At 40.7% G+C, this 17,073-nt stretch overlaps 1 protein-coding gene across 1 annotated transcript in view; it reads right to left on the bottom strand.

Annotated features, from left to right (window-relative positions):
- Positions 1 to 635: 635 nt before the first annotated feature.
- The window catches only part of LOC128657533 (uncharacterized), a 162,107-nt gene continuing 145,669 nt past the window's right edge, over positions 636 to 17,073 (bottom strand). Inside the window, exons 53-55 of the mRNA XM_053711906.1 lie at positions 16,321 to 16,364; positions 16,101 to 16,213; positions 636 to 1,412 (exon numbers count right to left, since the gene is read on the bottom strand). Of these exons, the coding sequence (XP_053567881.1) occupies positions 1,380 to 1,412; positions 16,101 to 16,213; positions 16,321 to 16,364 (190 nt within the window). The 3' untranslated portion in view covers positions 636 to 1,379. The remainder of the gene's footprint in view (positions 1,413 to 16,100; positions 16,214 to 16,320; positions 16,365 to 17,073) is intronic.

The following is a 17,073-nucleotide window of genomic DNA, read 5'->3' as shown; positions in this document are numbered from 1 at the left end:
CAAAAGAGGCGGAGTCTTGTTCCTTACCAAACCGAAAAGCAGCATTCAGTAGACATTGTGAAAACACGGTCTTTGTTTGCAGTGGTTTCTGACGGGGACAGTCTCATATGTATGCCTTGTTTTTAAAGTGTACAAGTAAAATAAAAAAGTTCTCAACTACTCCACCTATTAATTAACGTCAATAAATATGTGCAAGGGAAACAATCAGATCTAAGTTAATGAGAGGCCAGTACAATATGGATCATTTTCCCCATTGATGTGCGAAGAGCAAGCGCAAAAGATCCCTACGTAAATATCGATTGATTGAAAATGATTCCCCTCAATGGGTCACATATAAAGGGACACTACCTATGCTTTCACTGTTCACTGCATCAATTATTTAAAACGTCTGGGTATTCCTGTAATTGTATACAAATGTAGCCAAAATCTAAATACTATTAACATATCATCAATCACGCACAATTAAATAATGTATATGATTACACAGGCACAGAAAAGAAGAGGTACTGAACACCTGACGTGCACTTCACAAATGCTTTGTCAAAGGCCACATATGTGGCAGAACTTCTATGTTCATCAATTTAGAAATTTTAAAAGGGTTTAAACATATTGAAACTAAGTAACACAAAAAGAAGTAATAAGTAAATATGTTTTTATTACAGCTGATATCAATATAAATAAGGCATTTCATTAACATTTTTTACATTTGAGATATCAGTGGTCAGTATTATAGTTTAATAATTTTTGATAAATTAATGAACCTTTATATTATAAAACTTACAAATCAATCATTACTTAAAAAGAAAATATAAAAATACATTCTCCATTATTAACAATATGCAAGAAAAGATACATTACATAGTATATTGTGCATATCTCAGAATCAGAGATACTTTAGTGCACTATGTGCTCAAACTGCAGGAATTTTATGAAATACAAAATATATTTGTTTAATAAAAATTCCTAACCATTTGTTCGCCATTCTTGTTAACCCCCCCAAAGCAGCAGGTTATTAAATCTTCACCATATTATTTATACAGAAAAATATATATGGGTACCCACATATCCTTAATAAAGAGCAGTATTAATATGTAAAAAAACCAATCACTAAACAGCAGATGCACTTTATTGTTGCAGTCTGAGCCCTTCATCTTAAAGGAAAGGTGCACATCAGAGTTAAATAAATATAAAGCAGACTTCGATCCTTTGTTTTCCTGGCAGTTTTCGTATATAATACGTTTCCAACAATGAGATTGGTAGGCATCTCATCTTTGTAGATGTAAAGCAGTTTTTTTAACCTCGTACAGCACTTCTCAGTTTTAGAAAACCAGCTAAAACTTCAATGAAAAAAATGTTGTCTTTTCTGTATGAGTCATTGTTCAGAAACTCACATCTGGTCTTTTTATCTTTACCTGCAAAATAAATAGGAAAGTTACCTAAAATCTGGTCTGTAATGCAGAGAGAGTGGGGGTGTGTATAGACAGATATACATATGCAATGCTATAATAAAGTATAGCCTTAAAGGAACATAAAGCTAAATTTAAACTTTCATGGTTAAGATAAAGCATGTTATTTTAAAAGGCTTTTTAATTTAGTAGTTATCACATTTACTTAATTCTCTTGTTATCCTTTGTTGAAAAGTATACTTAAAGAGACATGAAACCCAAAATGTTTCTTTCATGACTCAGATAGAGAATACAATTGTAAACAACTTTCTAATTTACTTCTATTATCTAATTTGTTTCATGCTCTTGGTACCATTTGCTGAATGAGCAGCAATGCACTACTGATTTCTAACTGAATACATGGGTGAGCCAATGACAATTGGTATATTTATACAGCCACCAATCAGCAGCTGGAACCTAGGTTCTTTGCTGCTCCTGACCTTACCTAGATAAACCTTGCAGCAAAGGATAACAAGAAAAGGAACCAATTTAAACAATATAAGTAAATTGAAAAGTTGCTTAAAATTGTATTCTCTATCTGAATTATGAAAGACATTTTTTGGCTTTCATGTCCCTTTAAGTGGGTTTAGGAACAGCAATGCACAACTTGGGTTTAGCTGGTGATTGGTGGCAATGCACATATGTCATATGATTTATCAGACTTGTTCATTTAGATACCAGTAGTACATTGCTGCTCTAGAGCTTGCTTTAACTCTGAGTTTAACTGTTTGCATGGGTTAAACACATAGTGGTAGATGCAATTTTTTAAGAAAAACTTATCAAAGGATTTTGTACATAAAATCACCATTACATTCCATAGGGATATTTGTAGGTAAATTGGTTGATACGTTTTTCTAAAAGATTGTACAATAATTAAAAAGACACTAAATATATTGTATGCACCTCCTTCAAATCATAGATGCTGCCATTGTGGAACCTAAATTATAATGCAGTTATCTAAAGGAGGGTTGCAGCAATGACAAAACTGGCTTCTTCCAATCATGGCGTGCACCCCAGAGCGTCCATCTCGTGAGGCCACGCGGTGATTGGAGGAAGCCGGTTTTGTCATTGAAGTGCTAACTATAGAGGAGCTGCGGGTGGAGGATCGCGGTCTGGGTTTCCTAAAGAAAAGGTAAGTATTTTTTTAAAAACCACTGCAATGTAAAGTTTAATGAATAAAAGTGCCCCTGTTTTTAATAATATTTTTAAAAACTGGGTACTCATTTATTAAACTTTACATTTACTTTAAAGGGACATGAAACCCAAAGTTTTTTCTTTCATGATTCAGATAGAGCATGTAATTTTAAGCAACTTTCTAATTTACTCCTATTATCAATATTTATTCATTCTCTTGGTTTCTTTATTTGAAAAGCGGGAATGTAAGTTTAGGAGCCAGCCCATTTTGGTTCAGCACTTGGGTAGTGCTTGCAGATTGGTGGCTGTGTTTGCCTGATGTATCACCACCTATACTGAAAAACTAAATTTATGCTTACCTGATAAATTTCTTTCTTTCCGGACATGGAGAGTCCACAACGTCATTCCAATTACTAGTGGAATATTCACTCCTGACCAGCAGGAGGAGGCAAAGAGCAGCCCAGCAAAGCTGTTAAGTGTTACTTCCCTTACCCATAACCCCCAGTCATTCACCCAAAGGGAAATGGAAAAAGAAGATATCACAAAGGTGTAGAGGTGCCTGAGGTTTAGTAAAAATTACTGTCTAATCTAAAGGGTGGGGTCGTGGACTCTCCATGTCCGGAAAGAAAGAAAATTATTAGGTAAGCATAAATTTTGTTTTCTTTCCTAAGACATGGAGAGTCCACAACGTCATTCCAATTACTAGTGGGAACCAATACCCAAGCTAGATGACACGGAATGAACAGGGAGGGAGAACAAGACAGGCAGACCTAAACAGAAGGCACCACCGCTTGAAGAACCTTTCTCCCAAAAGAAGATTCAGTTGAGGCAAAAGTATCAAATTTGGAAAATTTGGAAAAAGTATGCAGAGAGGACCATGTTGCCGCCTTGCAAATCTGTTCCACAGAAGCTTCATTTTTGAAAGCCCAAGAAGCAAAACAAATCATACTTCTCAACCAGAGAGACAGAGAAGTAGAAGTGGCCTTCTGACCCTTACACTTTCCTGAGAAACAAACAAACAGGGCAGAAGACTGGTGAAAATCCTTAGTAGCCTGTAGGTAGAATTTTAGAGCATGCACAACATCCAAGTTATGCAACAGATGTTTCTTTTGATAAGAAGGATTAGGACAGAGAGAAGGAACAACAATTTCCTGATTAATATTTCTATCCGAAACTACCTTAGGGAGAAACCCCAATATAGTACGAAGAACCACCTTATCCACATGAAAAATAAGGTTAGGCAAATCGCACTGCAGAGCCGAGAGTTCAGAAACTCTGCGAGCAGAAGAAATATTGACAAGAATTAAAACTTTCCAATATAACAACTTAATATCTACAGAATGCATTGGCTCAAAAGGAGCCTGCTGCAAAACTCTAAGAACTAGGTCAAGGCTCCAAGGAGGAGCAACAGGTTTAAACACAGGCCTGATTCTGACCAGGGCCTGACAAAAGGATTGAACATCTGGCATATCCGCCAGATGCTTATGTAAAAGAATAGATAATGCAGAAATCTGACCTTTCAGAGAACTGACTGACAACCCTTTCTCCAGACCTTCCTGGAGAAGAGACAAAACTCTAGGAATCCTGACCCTATTCCAAGAGAAGTCCTTCGATTCACACCAATATAGGTAATTGTGCCATACCTTATGGTAAATTTAACGAGCAACAGGCTTGCAAGCCTGAATCATGGTATCAATAACTGACTCAATCTCCATTCAGTCAGCTTCAGAGAAACAAGATTTGAATAGAGGAACAGACCCTGAGTTAGAAGGTCCTTCCTCAGAGGTAACCTCCAAGGAGGAAGAGATGACATCCTTACTAGGTCTACAAACCAGATCCTGCGAGGCCAAGCAGGAGCTATTAGAATTACAGACGCTCTCTCCTGTTTGATACGAGCAATGACCTGTGGAGGGAGCGTAAACGGAGGAAACAGATATGCTAGACCGAAGTCCCAAGGAACTGGCAGAGCATGTATAAGGGCGGCCTGAGGATACCTTGACCTTGAACCGTACTTTGGAAGCTTGATGTTCTGACCAGACGCCATCAGATCCAACTCCCGCACCCCCCACTTGAGGGTTAACCTGGAGAACACCTCCGGATGGAGAGCCCACTCCCCAGGATGAAAGGTATGTCTGCTCAGAAAGTCTGCCTCCCATTTGTCCACTCCTGGAATGTGAATGGCAGATAGAAGACAATTGTGAGCTTCTGCCCACTGAATAATCCGAGCCACCTCCTTCATGGCCAAGTTCCTCCCTGGTGGTTGATGTAAGCCACAGAGGTGATGTTGTCCGACTGGAATCTGATAAACCAGGCTAAAGACAACTGAAGCCAAGCCATAAGGGCATTGACGATCACTCTCAACTCCAAGATGTTTATGGGGAGAGAATCTAAACATGAGGAGCAAAACTGCATAGGCAAAACAATTTGGGCCTCTAAGCATAATAAACATTTATCAAAAGGAACAGACTCCTCCTGTTCAGTGTCCATAGCCAAATAATTTCCCTAATTAAAGGAATGACCACAAATTAAAAAAATAACAACCGTCACTTTAAGAATAACAGACTTTCGCCTAGATTACAAGTTTTATTGGTAAAAACTTGCGGGGCTAACAATCCTTTTTTTTCCAGCGCTCCCTTAAGACAACACTGGTATTACGAGTTTTCTGAATGGCTGCATTAGCCTCAGAAAAGTGATCTTTGAGCCAAATCTAGCTCCACTTCAACCCTCAATACCAGCGCTGCTTACGGTTGCGGTAAGCTGGAAAAACGTGCTCGTGCGCGATTTCCCCATAGGAAACAATGGGGCTGAGACGGCTGAAAAAAAACCTAACACCTGCAAAAAAGCAGCATCCAGCTTCTAACGTAGCCCCATTGTTTCCTATGGGGAAACACTTTCTAAGTCTACACCTAACACCCTAACATGAACCCTGAGTCTAAACACCCCTAATCTTACACTTATTAACCCCTAATCTGCCGCCCCCGCTATTGCTGACACCTGCATTATACTATTAACCCCTAATCTGCCGCTCTGGACACCTGCAAAAAAGCAGCGTCCAGCTTCTAACGTAGCCCCATTGTTTCCTATGGGGAAACACTTTCTAAGTCTACACCTAACACCCTAACATGAACCCTGAGTCTAAACACCCCTAATCTTACACTTATTAACCCCTAATCTGCTGCCCCCAACATCGCCGACACCTATATTATATTTATTAACCCCTGATCTGCCGCACCCAACGTCGCCGCCACCTACCTACACTTAACCCCTAATCTGCCGACCGGACATCGCCGCCACTATAATAAATGTATTAACCCCTAAACCGCCGCACTCCCGCCTCGCAAACACTATAATAAATTTTATTAACCCATAATCTGCCCTCCCTAACATCGCCGCAACCTACCTACAATTATTAACCCCTAATCTACCGCCCCAACGTCGCCGCTACTATAATAAAGTTATTAACCCCTAAACCTAAGTCTAACCCTAACCCTAACACCCCCCTAAGTAAAATATAATTTAAATAAAAAAAAATATAATTTATGCTTACCTGATAAATTCATTTCTCTTGTAGTGTAGTCAGTCCACGGGTCATCCATTACTTATGGGATTATATCTCTTCCCTAACAGGAAGTGCAAGAGGATCACCCAAGCAGAGCTGCTACATAGCTCCTCCCCTCTACGTCATATCCAGTCATTCGACCGAAACCATACGAGAAAGGAGAAACTATAGGGTGCAGTGGTGACTGGAGTTTAATTAAAATTTAGACCTGCCGTAAAAAACAGGGTGGGCCGTGGACTGACTACACTGCAAGAGAAATGAATTTATCAGGTAAGCATAAATTATATTTTCTCTTGTTAAGTGTAGTCAGTCCACGGGTCATCCATTACTTATGGGATACCAATACCAAAGCTAAAAGTACACGGATGACGGGAGGGACAAGGCAGGATCTTTACACGGAAGGAACCACTGCCTGTAGAACCTTTCTCCCAAAAACAGCCTCCGAAGAAGCAAAAGTGTCAAATTTGTAAAATTTTGAAAAAGTGTGAAGTGAAGACCAAGTTGCAGCCTTGCAAATCTGTTCAACAGAGGCCTCATTCTTAAAGGCCCAAGTGGAAGCCACAGCTCTAGTAGAATGAGCTGTAATCCTTTCAGGAGGCTGCTGTCCAGCAGTCTCATAGGCTAAACGTATTATGCTACGAAGCCAAAAAGAGAGAGAGGTAGCCGAAGCTTTTTGACCTCTCCTCTGTCCAGAATAAACGAAAAACAGGGAAGAAGTTTGACGAAAATCTTTAGTTGCCTGCAAATAAAATTTCAGGGCACGGACGACGTCCAGATTGTGCAAAAGTCGTTCCTTCTTTGAAGAAGGGTTAGGACACAATGATGGAACAACAATCTCTTGATTGATATTCTTGTTAGTGACTACCTTAGGTAAGAACCCAGGTTTAGTACGCAGAACTACCTTGTCTGAATGAAAAATCAGATAAGGGGAGTCACAATGTAGGGCAGATAACTCAGAGACTCTCCGAGCCGAGGAAATAGCCATCAAAAACAGAACTTTCCAAGATAACAGCTTGATATCGATGGAATGAAGGGGTTCAAACGGAACGCCTTGCAGAACGTTAAGAACTAAGTTTAAGCTCCACAGCGGAGCAACAGTCTTAAACACAGGCTTAATCCTAGCCAAAGCTTGACAAAAAGCCTGAACGTCTGGAACTTCTGCCAGACGTTTGTGCAGAAGAATAGACAGAGCTGAAATCTGTCCCTTTAACGAACTAGCAGATAAACCCTTTTCTAAACCCACTTGTAGAAAAGACAATATCTTAGGAATCCTAACCTTACTCCATGAGTAACTCTTGGATTCGCACCAATATAAATATTTACGCCATATTTTATGGTAAATTTTCCTGGTAACAGGTTTCCTAGCCTGTATTAAGGTATCAATAACTGACTCCGAGAATCCACGCTTTGATAGAATCAAGCGTTCAATCTCCATGCAGTCAGCCTCAGAGAAATTAGATTTGGATGTTTGAAAGGACCCTGCATCAGAAGGTCCTGTCTCAGAGGCAGAGACCATGGTGGACAGGATGACATGTCCACTAGATCTGCATACCAGGTCCTGCGTGGCCACGCAGGCGCTATTAGAATCACTGATGCTCTCTCCTGTTTGATCCTGGCAATCAATCGAGGAAGCATCGGGAATGGTGGAAACACATAAGCCATGTTGAAGACCCAAGGTGCTGTCAGAGCATCTATCAGCACCGCTCCCGGGTCCCTGGACCTAAATCCGTAACAAGGAAGCTTGGCATTCTGGCGAGACGCCATGAGATCCAGATCTGGTTTGCCCCAACGATGAAGCAGTTGGGCAAAGACCTCCGGATGAAGTTCCCACTCCCCCGGATGAAAGGTCTGGCGACTTAGAAAATCCGCCTCCCAGTTCTCCACACCTGGGATGTGGATCGCTGACAGGTGGCAAGAGTGAGACTCTGCCCAGCGAATTATCTTTGAGACTTCCAACATCGCTAGGGAACTCCTGGTTCCTCCTTGATGGTTGATGTAAGCCACAGTCGTGATGTTGTCCGACTGAAACCTGATGAACCTCAGAGTTGCTAACTGAGGCCAAGCCAGAAGAGCATTGAAAATTGCTCTTAACTCCAGAATGTTTATTGGGAGGAGACTCTCCTCCTGAGTCCATGATCCCTGAGCCTTCAGGGAATTCCAGACTGCGCCCCAACCTAGAAGGCTGGCGTCTGTTGTTACAATCGTCCAATCTGGCCTGCGGAAGGGCATCCCCTTGGACAGATGTGGCCGAGAAAGCCACCATAGAAGAGAATCTCTGGTCTCTTGATCCAGATTTAGCAGAGGGGACAAATCTGAGTAATCCCCATTCCACTGACTTAGCATGCACAATTGCAGCGGTCTGAGATGCAGGCGCGCAAATGGTACTATGTCCATTGCCGCTACCATTAAGCCGATTACCTCCATGCACTGAGCCACTGACGGGTGTTGAATGGAATGAAGGACACGGCAAGCATTTAGAAGTTTTGATAACCTGGCCTCCGTCAGGTAAATTTTCATTTCTACAGAATCTATAAGAGTCCCTAGAAAGGGAACTCTTGTAAGTGGCAATAGAAAACTCTTTTCTACGTTCACCTTCCACCCATGCGACCTTAGAAATGCCAGAACTATCTCTGTATGAGACTTGGCAGTTTGAAAACTTGACGCTTGTATCAGAATGTCGTCTAGGTACGGAGCCACCGCTATGCCTCGCGGTCTTAGTACCGCCAGAAGAGAGCCCAGAACCTTTGTAAAGATTCTTGGAGCTGTAGCTAACCCGAAGGGAAGAGCTACAAACTGGTAATGCCTGTCTAGGAAGGCAAATCTTAGATACCGGTAATGATCCTTGTGAATCGGTATGTGAAGGTAGGCATCCTTTAAATCCCCTGTGGTCATGTACTGACCCTCTTGGATCATGAGTAGGATGGTTCGAATAGTTTCCATTTTGAACGATGGAACTCTTAGGAATTTGTTTAGGATCTTTAAGTCCAAGATTGGTCTGAAGGTTCCCTCTTTCTTGGGAACCACAAACAGATTTGAATAGAATCCTTGCCCGTGTTCCGACCACGGAACTGGGTGGATCACCCCCATTAGTAAGAGGTCTTGTACACAGCGTAGAAACGCCTCTTTCTTTATTTGGTTTGCTGATAACCTTGAAAGATGAAATCTCCCTTGTGGAGGAGAAGCTTTGAAGTCCAGAAGATAACCCTGAGATATGATCTCCAACGCCCAGGGATCCTGGACATCTCTTGCCCAAGCCTGGGCAAAGAGAGAAAGTCTGCCCCCCACTATATCCGTTTCCGGATAGGGGGCCCTCACTTCATGCTGTCTTAGGGGCAGCAGCAGGTTTCCTGGCCTGCTTGCCCTTGTTCCAGGACTGGTTAGCTTTCCAGCCCTGTCTGTAGCGAGCAACAGCTCCTTCCTGTCTTGGAGCGGAGGAAGTTGATGCTGCTCCTGCCTTGAGGTTACGAAAGGCACGTAAATTAGACTGTTTAGCCTTTGGTTTGGCCCTGTCTTGAGGCAGAGCATTGCCCTTACCTCCAGTAATGTCAGCGATAATTTCTTTCAAGCCGGGCCCGAATAAGGTCTGCCCTTTGAAAGGAATATTAAGCAATTTAGATTTAGAAGTCACATCAGCTGACCAGGATTTAAGCCACAGCGCTCTGCGCGCTTGAATGGTGAATCCGGAGTTCTTAGCCGTAAGTTTGGTTAAGTGTACTACGGCATCAGAAATAAATGAGTTAGCTAGCTTAAGGGCTTTAAGCTTGTTCATAATTTCATCCAACGGAGCTGTGCTAAAGGTCTCTTCCAGAGACTCAAACCAGAATGCCGCCGCAGCAGTGACAGGCGCGATGCATGCAAGGGGTTGTAATATAAAACCTTGTTGAACAAACATTTTCTTAAGGTAACCCTCTAACTTTTTATCCATTGGATCTGAAAAAGCACAGCTATCCTCCACCGGGATAGTGGTGCGCTTAGCCAAAGTAGAAACTGCTCCCTCCACCTTAGGGACCGTCTGCCATAGGTCCCGTGTGGTGGCGTCTATTGGAAACATTTTTCTAAATATAGGAGGGGGTGAAAAGGGCACACCGGGTCTATCCCACTCCTTGTTAACAATTTCTGTAAGCCTTTTAGGTATAGGAAAAACGTCAGTACACACCGGTACCGCAAAATATTTATCCAGCCTACATACTTTCTCTGGAATTGCAACCGTGTTACAATCATTCAGAGCCGCTAATACCTCCCCTAGTAATACGCGGAGGTTCTCAAGCTTAAATTTAAAATTTGAAATCTCTGAATCCAGTTTACCTGGATCAGACCCGTCACCCACAGAATGAAGCTCTCCGTCCTCATGTTCTGCAAATTGTGACGCAGTATCAGACATGGCTCTACTATTATCAGCGCGCTCTGTTCTTACTCCAGAGTGATCGCGTTTACCTCTTAATTCTGGCAATTTAGATAGTACTTCTGTCATAACAGTAGCCATGTCTTGCAAAGTGATTTGTATGGGCCGCCCTGATGTACTTGGCGCCACAATATCACGCACCTCCTGAGCGGGAGGCGAAGGTACTGACACGTGAGGAGAGTTAGTCGGCATAACTTCCCCCTCATTGTCTGGTGATAATTTCTTAACATATAAAGTTTGACTTTTATTTAAAGTGACATCTATACATTGAGTGCACAAATTTCTATTGGGCTCCACATTGGCCTTTAAACATAGTGAACAAACAGATTCATCTGTGTCAGACACGTTTAAACAGACTAGCAATAACACTAGCAAGCTTGGAAAAAACTTTTAAATAAATTTACAAGCTATATAAAAAACGCTACTGCGCCTTTAAGAAACATAAAAAGATGACACAGTTGAATTAACAATGAACCAAATTAGTTAAAGCAACCAAATTTTTACAGAAAATGTAAAGTTAGCAGAGGATTGCACCCACCAGCAAAAGGATGATTAACCCCTTAATACCCAAAACGGATAACAATTGTAATAATAAACGTTTTTATCACAGTCAAACACACTGTCACAGGTCTGCTGTGACTGATTACCTCCCTCAAAACTAGTTTTGGAGACCCCTGGGCTCTGTAGAGACGTCCTGGATCATGGAGGAAGAAATAGGAAGACTGTGACTGAATTTTTACTGCGCAACAAAGCGCTAAAATAGGCCCCTCCCACTCATATTACAACAGTGGGGAAGCACAGTAAACTGTTTTTATGCAGAAAAAACGACAGCCATGTGGTAAAAATCATGCCCATAAAGTTTTATCACCAAGTACCTCAGAAAAAACGATTAACATGCCAGTAAACGTTTTATAATTTAAAGTTATGAAGTGTTATTAATAAGCCTGCTGCCAGTCACTTTCACTGCAGTGAAGGCTCAGATATTACTTCAGTATAAACAGTATTTTCTAAGTGAAATTCCATTCCCTAGAAAAATACTTCAGTGTATACATACATACTTATCAGCCTGATACCAGTCGCTACTACTGCATTTAAGGCTGCACTTACATGACATCGGTATTAGCAGTATTTTCTCAGTCAATTCCATTCCTTAGAAAATAATTTACTGCACATACCTCCTTGCAGGTGGGCCCTGCATGCTATCCCCTGTTCTGAAGTTACCTCACTCCTCAGAATGGACGAGAACAGCAAGTGGATCTTAGTTACGTCCGCTAAGATCATAGAAAACTCAGGCAGATTCTTCTTCTACTGCTGCCTGAGAACAAACAACACACTCCGGTGCCGTTTAAAATAACAAACTTTTGATTGAAGAAATAAAAACTAAGTTTAAAACACCACAGTCCTCTCACACGTCCTATCTTTAGTTAGGTGCAAGAGAATGACTGGATATGACGTAGAGGGGAGGAGCTATGTAGCAGCTCTGCTTGGGTGATCCTCTTGCACTTCCTGTTAGGGAAGAGATATAATCCCATAAGTAATGGATGACCCGTGGACTGACTACACTTAACAAGAGAAATAAATTTACTAAAATTAAATAAATTATTCCTATTTAAAAATAAATACTTACCTATAAAATAAACCATAAGATAGCTACAATATAACTAATAGTTACATTGTAGCTATTTTAGGATTTATATTTATTTTACAGGCAACTTTGTATTTATTTTAACTAGGTACAATAGCTATTAAATAGTTAATAACTATTTAATAGCTACCTAGTTAAAATAATTACAAAATTACCTGTAAAATAAATCCTAACCTAAGTTACAAATATACCTAACACTACACTATCAATAAATTCATTAAATAAATTAACTACAATGATCTAAACTAAAATACAATTAAATAAACTAAACTATATTACAAAAAAACAAACACTAAATGACAAAAATTAAAAAAATAATACAAGATTTTTAATCTAATTACACCTAATCTAAGCCCCCTAATAAAATAAAAAAGCCCCCCAAAATAATAAAATTCCCTACCCTATACTAAATTACAAAAGTAATCAGCTCTTTTACCAGCCATTAAAAGGGCTTATTGTGGGGCATTGCCCCAAAGTAATCAGCTCTTTTACCTGTAAAATAAAATACAAGACCCCCCCAACATTACAACCCACAGCCACACACCCCTACTCTAAAACCCACCCGATCCCACCTTAAAAAAATCTAACACTACCCCATTGAAGATCACCCTACCTTGAGCCGTGTTCACCCAGCCGGGCACCGATGGGCCAAAAGAGCGGCAGAAGTCTTCATCCGATTGGGGCAGAAGAGGTCCTCCATCCAGCAGAAGTCTTCATCCAAGCGGCATCTTCTATCTTCATCCATCCGGCACGGAGCGGGTCCATCTTCAAGACATCCGACACGGAGCATCCTCTTCTTCCCGATGACTAACGACGAATGAAGGTTCCTTTCAATGACGTCATCCAAGATGGCGTCCCTCGAATTCCAATTGGCTGATAGGATTCTATCAGCCAATCGAAATTAAGGTAGGAAAAATCTGATTGGCTGATGTAATCAGCCAATCGGATTGAAGTTCAATCTGATTGGTTTATTGGATCAGCCAATAGAATTGACCTTGCATTCTATTGGCTGATCCAATAAGCCAACCGGATTGAACTTCAATCCGATTGGCTGATTATGAAGATCGGATGGATGAAGATCGAAGATGCCGCTTGGATGAAGACTTCTGCTGGATGTAGGACCTCTTCTGCCCCGATCGGATGAAGACTTCTGCCGCTCCGGATGTCCCCTTTTGGCCTATCGGTGCCCGGCTGGGTGAACACGGCTCAAGTTAGGGTGATCTTCAATGGGGTAGTGTTAGGTTTTATTTAAGGGGGGATCGGGTGGGTTTAAGAGTAGGAGTGTGTGGGTGGTGGGTTGTAATGTTGGGAGGGGGTCTTGTATTTTATTTTACAGGTAAAGGAGCTGATTACTTTGGGGCAATGCCCCACAAAAAGCCCTTTTAAGGGCTGGTAAAAGAGCTGATTACTTTTATAATTTAGTATAGGGTAGGGAATTCTATTATTTTGGGGGGCTTTTTTATTTTATTAGGGGGCTTAGATTAGGTGTAATTGGATTAAAATTCTTGTAATATTTATTTAATTTTTGTAATTTAGTGTTTGTTTTTTTTGTAATATAGTTTAGTTTATTTAATTGTATTTTAGTTTAGATCATTGTAGTTAATTTATTTAATTAATTTATTGATAGTGTAGTGTTAGGTGTATTTGTAACTTAGGTTAGCATTTATTTTACAGGTAATTTTGTAATTATTTTAACTAGGTAGCTATTAAATAGTTATTAACTATTTAATAGCTATTGTACCTAGTTAAAATAAATACAAAGTTGCCTGTAAAATAAAAATAAATCCTAAAATAGCTACAATGTATGGTTTATTTTATAGGTAAGTATTTATTTTTATGTAGGAATAATTTATTTAATTAAAGTAAATTTATTTCGTTTTATTTTAATTATATTTAACTTAGGGGGGTGTTAGGGTTAGGGTTAGACTTAGGTTTAGGGGTTAATAACTTTATTGTAGTAGCGGCGACATTAGGGGCGGGAGATTAGGAGTTAATAATTGTAAGTAGGTTGCGGCGATGTTAGGGAGGGCAGATTATGGGTTAATAAAATTTATTATAGTGTTTGCGAGGCGGGAGTGCAGCAGTTTAGGGGTTAATACATTTATTATAGTGGCGGCGATGTCCGGTCGGCAGATTAGGGGTTAATAAGTATAGGTAAGTGGCGGCGACGTTGGGTGCGGCAGATTAGGGGTTAAAAAATATAATGTAGGTGTCGGCGATATTAGGGACAGCAGATTAGGGGTTCATAGGGATAATGTAGGTGGCGGTGATGTCCGGTCGGCAGATTAGGGGTTAAATAATTTTTTTATAGTGTTTGCGATGTGGGGGGCCTCGGTATTTATATTTGCGGTAGCCTCGAGTCGCGGAAGAAAAGTGAGCGATAGAGCCTCTACCTGTCAGACTCGTAATACCAGCGTTAGATAAAAAGCAGCATTGGGACCTCTCAACGCTGCTTTTTAAGGCTAACGCAAAACTCATAATCTCGCCATTTAGCTTTAGAGCACCAAAAAAACACTAAGTAAAAATTATAAATATTGCGCCTCTACACCTCAGACAGTCCCTATCTGCACCTTTACCAGCTATCTCAACAACTTGCATAGATCGACAAACAAGTCACTTCTTCACCTCACAGGGAAAGCTCTCGCATCGGCACTACGCCGCTCCGCTCAGAGTCTCCAGCGGAAAAGCCGACAGTCACATGACCGGCTCAAAAGGAACTGTGCAATAATATTAAAGTGCGCGTCTCCCAGAGAAGATTGACACAGTACAGTGAAAATTGAGCCGTAATCACAAATCCTGATAAAAGTAAGACAATTATGCCATCCTCCTCAGTAAATAAATAAAAAAAAACAAAAAAAAAAACCTCTTGAGCCCCAGAGTTATCATCCCATAAACAACAAGGGACGATATTAACCCCTTAGTCTCCACATACCTAAACGTGCCTCTACCCTGCGCAGAACAAACGCTCCATAAAAGATTTTTATATGTCCCAGAAATCCAATGCAGAAATATATAGTGCAAGTCTCCAGTACCTAGGAGGCAAAAGCACTTACCTGCAAATCCAGCTGTCAGACAGGAAGACAGCTCACAAGGCGCGAAAGGACACTTACTCCTTACAGAGACCTGTAAAAAAAGAAAGAACAGAGTAACCAACTCTGGCTTTCTATAACTAGGGTAGCAATTATGTTAGAAAACAAAGCAAGGACAACCTCACCACTTTCTAACTGCTTAAAAGCAACCACTTACTCTTACTCAAGAGATTGATGTGGACACAGCTAAACCCCAATCCTTGCTCGCAGGGAAAAGTACCCAAAAAAGGGATAAAATCTTCAGACACCAACTTTACATCCTCCGTTGACAGAGTCAAAGAAGACTGGGGGTTCTGGGTAAGGGAAGTGACACTTAACAGCTTTGCTGGGGTGCTCTTTGCCTCTTCCTGCTCACCAGGAGTGAATATCCCACTAGTAATTGGAATGACGTCGTGGACTCTCCATGTCTTAGGAAAGAAATATCAATACTTAAGTACTGGTTATAGAGAAGGTAAGCAAACAAGAAGGTTTAAAAGCCACAGTCCCAGTGGGAGGTAATACAGAGAGATTCTCTCAAATTATTTGTCTGACATTGTATTCAATGTATAAAATAAAGAAGATTGTGAGTAAATATGGAGAGATAAGCTAAAATGTTTGCTCTCCCTGCAAGTTGAGCCCATTTGATTGAGTGGTGGTTTTATCTAGCAGAGTCAGCTATTTTATGTGCAAAAATATACCTAATTTAGCCATTTCCATCACATTTTTTACTCCTCAGCCGGTACAAAATTGTAAACACATTAAGGGGAAAACTATTTTACAGGACACTGTGCAATAAAAATGTAATTAGAGTTAAATGCTGAAGATTCACAGAAAACTTGATTTATACCTCTTTTGAACTGTCAACTTTCTCCAGGTTAGGTTTCCAGCTAACTAGATGTGGTTCCTTTGTTTCTGACGTGGTTAAAGATGGTATTGTTGATTCTCTCATCTTTTTAAAGGCTGTGAAAGTGATAGAAGGGAGCTGATAAGTAATGTTTTCTGGCAGAGAGGGGATTCATATAATGATTTAGTATGCAGAGGGAAGAAGAAAAGTGCAGACTACTTACATGAAAATGGTGATGATTTCCACTTAAACTCTGTATTGTAAAACCTGCAATGAGAAAGGGAAAACATATCATATAGAGTATCATATACTATAGGACAGTGCAGATTGATGAACTAAACTGATCAGCTACTAAACAGAGGGATCATGTCTGACAGTAATGGCTTCAAAATTCTGAATGCAAAACTCACCAATAACAGAGACCTACGTACATTCCAACCCACCCTTCCCCAAAGGCTTATCTTAGTCTATGGAAATGGGAGAACTAGAGGGAGTTGGCTGTATAGACTCACACAGTAATTACAGAGAATGGAGTCTATCTAGGCTGACCATATTGCCGCTTTAAGAAGGAACACATATGAAAAATACATATGTGAGGGTTCTTATACAAAACCATTTCTTTAAACAGCCCTGAAAACAGCCCTGACATATGTATTTTTCATATGTGTCCCTTTTTAAAGCGGCAATATGGTCAGCCTAAGTCTATCCCAGTCTTGGAAATTCTAGGGAACTGTCTGTTTAGGCCTCTCATAGACAGTGGCAGCTCTAGGGCCTGCTGAAGGGGCACCCACAAGCATTGCTGTTGCAATCCCAAACCTCAGAGGTCCCAGCTGGACAGAATTTACAAGACAGTGCATTTCCACAAGCCCAGTTCTCTATGCTGGGCAAAGAGGGAGTAATAATGGGAGATAGAGGGTTAAAAGGGAAGTTGGGAATAGGTAATAGAAGATGGTCTCCCGTCCTTAATATCATGCTC

This window comes from Bombina bombina, chromosome 4 (genome assembly GCF_027579735.1).
Source record: "Bombina bombina isolate aBomBom1 chromosome 4, aBomBom1.pri, whole genome shotgun sequence".
Classification (NCBI taxonomy): domain Eukaryota; kingdom Metazoa; phylum Chordata; class Amphibia; order Anura; family Bombinatoridae; genus Bombina; species Bombina bombina.
Note: the sequence above shows the minus strand (reverse complement) of the source record. Positions and strands in the feature narration are given on the sequence as shown.